The 5,661-nt window shown below is 52.6% G+C and overlaps 2 protein-coding genes across 2 annotated transcripts in view; both read right to left on the bottom strand.

The window, feature by feature from the left end:
* The window catches only part of DGCR14 (DiGeorge syndrome critical region gene 14), a 9,175-nt gene extending 9,084 nt beyond the window's left edge, over positions 1 to 91 (bottom strand). The window contains exon 1 of the mRNA XM_009997711.1: positions 62 to 91. Within this exon, the coding sequence (XP_009996013.1) occupies positions 62 to 91 (30 nt within the window). The remainder of the gene's footprint in view (positions 1 to 61) is intronic.
* A 346-nt stretch (positions 92 to 437) lies between these two features.
* GSC2 (goosecoid homeobox 2) lies at positions 438 to 1,281 on the bottom strand. The gene is made up of 2 exons (XM_009997710.1): positions 1,054 to 1,281; positions 438 to 542 (listed from the first exon to the last, which is right to left on the bottom strand). The coding sequence occupies exons 1-2, from the start codon at positions 1,279 to 1,281 to the stop codon at positions 438 to 440; spliced, it is 333 nt and encodes a 110-aa protein (XP_009996012.1).
* Between the last annotated feature and the right edge of the window lie 4,380 nt (positions 1,282 to 5,661).

Genomic DNA, 5,661 nt, shown 5'->3' with positions numbered 1-5,661 from the left:
GGTCCCGCCCCGGGCGCGGGGGTCACGTCGCGTTAAGGGACAGGTCCCCTGCTCAGCCAACCCCACCCCAAAAGCAGAGGCGAGAGGCCATCGAGGTGCTGAAAATAGGGCACGTGCATTTGCGAAGTTACAGCGGTGAAACGAGCGCAAGGAGGACGCACAGAGCGAGCACACGGGGGTCTCTCCCCCCCCGGACCGGCTGGTGCCCCTGGGTTGTGCCTGAGCGGCTCAGGGTCGGGCCCGGCGAGTTATTTGGCTCATGAACCAGGTTTAGAAGAGAAACTGGGATGTGAAAGTACCACGTCTGCTTTTACCTGTGCTCCTCCTCCGGGAACCACAGGGATTCCCTTTTGCTCCGTTAGTCCCACCCCCCTACAGCACCCGGCAGCTGGGCACGGGTGCTCTTGGTGTTCTGTGCCGAAACACCGCCCGCCCCGCTAACTGCGCTCCTCCGGGGGCTTCCTGCTGCCTTGCAGGAGCAGTGCCGAAGCAGATGCCCTCTTCTGGTGCCGCCACTTGGCCCGACGGTTTTTAAACCAAACCTAGAAAGTGCAAAACGAGAAGAGCTTTGGCATTTCATGTGTTACCTGGGAGGTGGGCAGGCAGCTACACTCCCGGTCTGTACAGCACAAGCTTTAGGATACTGCAGTATGTTTCTCAATATCGAGGTTTTGACACAATCAGTCCCACCCCTGGAATCCTGCTCAGGTGGATGAGAGAGGCACAAGGGGTCTGGGAGCTCCCTATAGCTCAGAAGTGATGCAGATGACATAGGGAATGTGCACTCAGGTGGAGGGGATGAGCAGAACAGGGCATGTCTGTGTGTTTACAGAGGTGAATCCAGGAGAGATGGAGTGAGTAAGTGTCTGGGACCAGACACCAGAACAAATCAAACTGTTTTACACTCCCGTTGCTCTCCAGACCTAACCTGTGCTTTGTTAAACAGCCAAACGAGCTTTAAAATGAGGTCCTGGGTCTGCAGCTCCCAAAAAGAGGGAGCTCAAGGCCCCACTTGGTGTCCTGGGGGAGCTGCAGCAAACAGCAGGACCTCACCTCCACCCTCTCCTCCTTCAGGTGGATGCGGTTTGCCAGGTGCTCGCGGGTGATGACGTCCGGGTACTGGTTCTGGTGGAAAAGTGTCTCCAGGGCCTGCAGCTGCTCCTCGGTGAAGATGGTGCGATGCCGGCGCGTCCGGCGCTGCAGCTGCTGGAAAGTCTGCAGCTCACCCGGGCTCCCCTGGGGGCCCTTACGGACCCTGACTGCCGAGTGGAAGAGCCGCATGGGCCAGGGGAACCGGGCGTCTGCGGGGGAGAGGAACAGCAGCAGCGTTAGGGCTGGGGGCTGGAACACCCCTTTGCTCGAGGCAGCTCAGGCACAAGCTGCCCCCGTGCAGGCTGTTTGGGAGAAGGCAGCTGGAGAGCTGGGTGAGCTCCGTGTGAGTGAGAGGAGGGCTCAGGGCACCACTGGAGGAGAAGTGTGCAGGCGGGCAGCACTGCCTGCGTTTTCCTTGTTTACTTACCTACTGCACTTGGGCTAGATGTAGCCAAAAACTCTTTTCCTCATGCCCCACACTGAGGGGTGAGAGCTCCCACCCCTCAAAGTGTCATCGTGTTTTAAATAACACAGTAATATCCAGCAACAAATAACCACTGCTGCTTTTAGAAGCCTGGCAGCACTGCAGGTAGCAGTGCCTGCTCTGGAAACGGATCGTGCTGCCCCTTGCTGGAGCTCAGGTCTGAGGAGACCACCATGGCAGGCCAGACACTGTATTGTCACCCAACATCCAGGTCTTCCCCTCCACCCAGCGCTGGCACCAGCCCCACACTGTGAATCAAACCCAAACACTCACCCAGCCACCTCGGCGAGTCCTGCGGGGAACGGGCGCTCAAGTGGGAGCAGCAGCAGCAGCTGCAACCTGTCCCTTCCAGCTCTTCCTCCTCCTCCTCCTCATCCTGCAAGGAGCTGCCTGGGATGCCCTCCAGCTCACATAGCCCCTTGGGAGTGCAATCCAAGATGCCCTGCAGGCACAACGGGAGCAGGACCCGGTGGGGTTTCTCTGCAGGGCTGGAGAGGATGTCCTCAATGCTGAAGGAACACGGCTTCTTCAGGGCTGTCCTGCCGGCATCAGCGTCTGGCACTGGCTCCAGAGACATCCTCTGCCAGCAGCAGTGGCCCCAGGAACGGTGGGTCAGGCCCGGGGGGGGTTTGCCTGAAGGAACACGGCTTCTTCAGGGCTGTCCTGCCGGCATCAGCGTCTGGCACTGCCCCCAGAGCCACCCTCTGCCAGCAGCAGTGGCCACAGGAACGGTGGCTCAGGCTGGGTGGGGTTTGCTCTCCGTGCCCTGACTCCGGAGCAGGGTCTCACCAGGAAAGAGGTAGCTGAAGTGGCTTTTAAAACGGACCAGAGAAGCCATCCAGAATCCCTGCTTTGTCTTGGTGTCTCAAGTGACTCTCATTCCCTCAGCAGAGTTTTGATTTTATACACACACACTTTTTCTCCCTCTAACCTAGCTGCTTTATGACTGAAGCCACCCTAAATACACACACATATATATAGAGAGATATATAATCCCTCTGGAAAGAAAACCATAAACCCCTCTGTGAATAAACTAAATTCTAACTAATCTTGGCAGCTTTGTGAAGGGTTAGTGTGGATCTAAGATTTAGCTAATCCCACAAAAATGACTGGAGAAGGAAATCTGATTTCTCCATCTCGGGTGTAGATTTGAGGTGGTTATGATCTCCATTGTGCTGCTGCCTCCTATCCAAGGAAGGGGGAGGATAGCTGTTCCCAGCCCGGAAATGGACCAGAGGATTAACTCCTTAAAAGAAGCAAATTATCCCTTTCTTTGGCCAAATGAAAGCTTTCCCATCAAAAGAGAGCTGTCATATCATACAATATGAGAAAGGAGAGAGTTCAGCTTAATAAAAAATCATTTTTTAATGATAGCAGAGCCTTTGGCTGTGCCAGAACTCTGTAAAAGTTGGTTTATTTTCTGCTTAAGGCAGAGAAATTGCATTTTCCCTTTTCCCCTTTCCCCCACCTCTGCTGTCCTAATCACAGTGACAATACAGATGCTTTGCATGTATCCAACATACGTATCCAACATCTTTGCAAGGATTCAAAGCCCTTAGTAAATTAGATTACTGGCAGCTTGTGGCAGCTCTGTGGCATAGCTTAGTGGCATGTAGCCACCTCTTGTACCACTGAGGTGTACCCCTGCTGGGCCCTGGGAGTGCTGCCTGCTGCCTCCAGGAGCAGGCAGGCAGACAGTGAGGTCCTGCAGCACCTTGGGCAGGAGTGTGGTCTTGGTGCCACAGCTAACAGGTGGTTCTGTGAGCCCCAGGCAGCCAGAATGTCTGCCTGGAGCAGCCAGACTTCCCCAAAGCTTTATCTGTCCTATTCCCAGCTTCTTCTGTCCAGCAAATGAAACTGGAGTGAGGATAAAGCCAAGAGCAGTGACTCAGGACAGTGGGTGACACCTGGCACTGACCCCCCAAAGAACCAACAGCAAGGTCTGGCAGATGGAGTCCATGGGATGAGAGAGGACATCTTCCATCTTGGGTTTCTGACTGAAATGAGTACCTGGAGTTAAAATAGAGAAAGTGGGCTTGAGATCAGGTTACTTAGGAAAGCTTAAACCCAAGTTCTCCTGCCCTCGGTGTGGTTTAAGCCAAGGTGGGTAGCAAGGCTTTGGGAGCTCACATAAGGAATGCTCTCCTGCCTGGTGTTTCTTTGCAGGGGAGAGAAGACACCAGTCCCACTCTTGGTACACTGAGGAGACACACAGGTGAATGCTGTGAAAGCTCTACATGTCAGAGATCTGGTGGCACCTTGTGACTTCACACTGAACAGCTCAGCAACCCCTCCAGCATCACACAGAGACATCAGCCAGTCTCCAGGAGAGCTCGTCTCCATCCCCCCTCCTTTCTCCTTGACCCTGATTTCTGCCTGCCCTTCCTCACCCTGATGGTCTCCTGAAGCCAGGACAAGGTGTCCCATAGCCTCACTGACCCTCAGACCTCTGAAAAATCTCACCTAAAACCAAACAACTGTTTTTTCCTCTGCCTCTTAATTTGCCCTCCTTCAACTATTCCCATGGTGTGACAGAAATGATAACCAGGTTCTATAAATCTTTACATATTTGCTGTAGGTTTGAGAAGAAGATGCCTTTGTAGCCATCTGATCTGAACAAGTTCCCTGCTGCCATGCCAAGGTGTCAGCATTCCAGAGAGGCACTGGGGATGCTCCACACCAGGGACCATTGCTACCTGCTTCCAGTTGAATGCTGGTACCCAAACACTGGCACAGGAGATGGATGTGGGGCCAGGCTCTGCTCCCCACACTGTGCCAGGCCTTGGGGACCATAGCACAGGAGAGCTGGGGTGTGCCATGGGCAGGTGCAGGATTTGACCCTTTCTGCTCTTGGCTGTAATAATCATAGGCCCAAAGCTGATTAGTTCTCCTTTCCCATCCTTAACAAAGGACACCTTTCCCTGGCCTCCCCTGCCTGTCCCTGCCTTCCCACCACACATGCACTTAGCCTATTAGGATCTCCACTGATTGCTTTCTTTCATTCCTCCTGTACCTTTCACTTCAGAAAATGGACTGGTAATACTTCTTTTATCAAAGAATTATGGGATTTAGGACCCAGATCTTACAAAGAGACTTTTGATAGCTGCTGGCAATCAAACCCCAATGGGCAGACAGTTCTCAGCACCTTGTTACCAGCAAGGAATAAAGGAAAGGGATTATTGATGTTCTGTTTACTGAGCCTCCAGGAGATAGGATCACTGGGCTATTTCATATTAGAAAAGGAAAGGAAAATAAAACAAGAATGAAAAAAAAATGCAGACAAGGGAGGACAATATAGATATAGATAAAAAGAAGAGAAACAGGCTCTTATCATTTTCTTATTGTCTAAGGAGATTCCAAAGCCATTATAGAGGATTAACAAAAAGGTTAATCTGCTTTAGCTGCTCGCTTGTCAAAACTGAATTTATAGGGTTTGAAAATCCTTCCTATGGCGAAACCAGAAAAAATCCCCCTCTTCTTCCCCTGTCCCTCCATTCTGCAAGCAGCACAAGGGGATGGGAGTGAGAGCTTTGAAGAACCTAAACCACAGGAGCATCTCAGCATCCTCCCAAGTCAGGCAGTGCAGAGCCTGGCCCATCCCAGACGTGCCTCCCCGGGCTGCCAGTGACAGGGACTCACACAAGTGGCTGATGCCTGTCACTCACCCCAGGGCCACCGTGAGAAACAACCCAGGGGAACAACGATCCTTCAAGGTAAAAACCAGGCAGAAGCATTTCCTGGCAGCTGCTGGGTGGGATTCAGTGGTGTGGTTCCTCAGGAGTTGTATCTGCATTAAGGAAAGACACAAAAATAATAGAATAGTTTGGGTTGGAAGGAACCTTAAAAGGCCATTTACTCGACCCCCCAAATTATGCCTGTTAAAATAGCTGAACCCCGTGCCAAGTAACAAAAAGCACCCAGATGAAGTCACGTGGATTTACTGATAATTGCCACCAAGTGTTACAACCTATCTGCATCCCTCTCCAAAGGCCTTTCCATCCCACTGGAAGAAGCCGAGTCTCTCCAGTGGCTCTTAGTGTCAGTGGGGGTGCTGGGAAGTGGGGGTGTTGGGCAGTGGGGGTGTT

This window comes from Chaetura pelagica, unplaced genomic scaffold, assembly GCF_000747805.2.
Source record: "Chaetura pelagica isolate M959 unplaced genomic scaffold, ChaPel_1.0 scaffold45, whole genome shotgun sequence".
NCBI classification, from domain to species: Eukaryota; Metazoa; Chordata; class Aves; order Apodiformes; family Apodidae; genus Chaetura; species Chaetura pelagica.
This window is presented reverse-complemented; position numbering and strand designations above follow the sequence as displayed.

Excerpts from the sequence above, each read along its gene's own strand:
- GSC2 (XM_009997710.1), bottom strand. The coding sequence starts at position 1,281 with ATGCGGCTCTTCCACTCGGCAGTCAGGGTCCGTAAGGGCCCCCAGGGG. Across the intron at positions 543-1,053 it reads TGAAGGAGGAGAGGGTGGAG|GTTTGGTTTAAAAACCGTCG; the intron begins GTGAGGTCCTGC and ends TGCACTTTCTAG.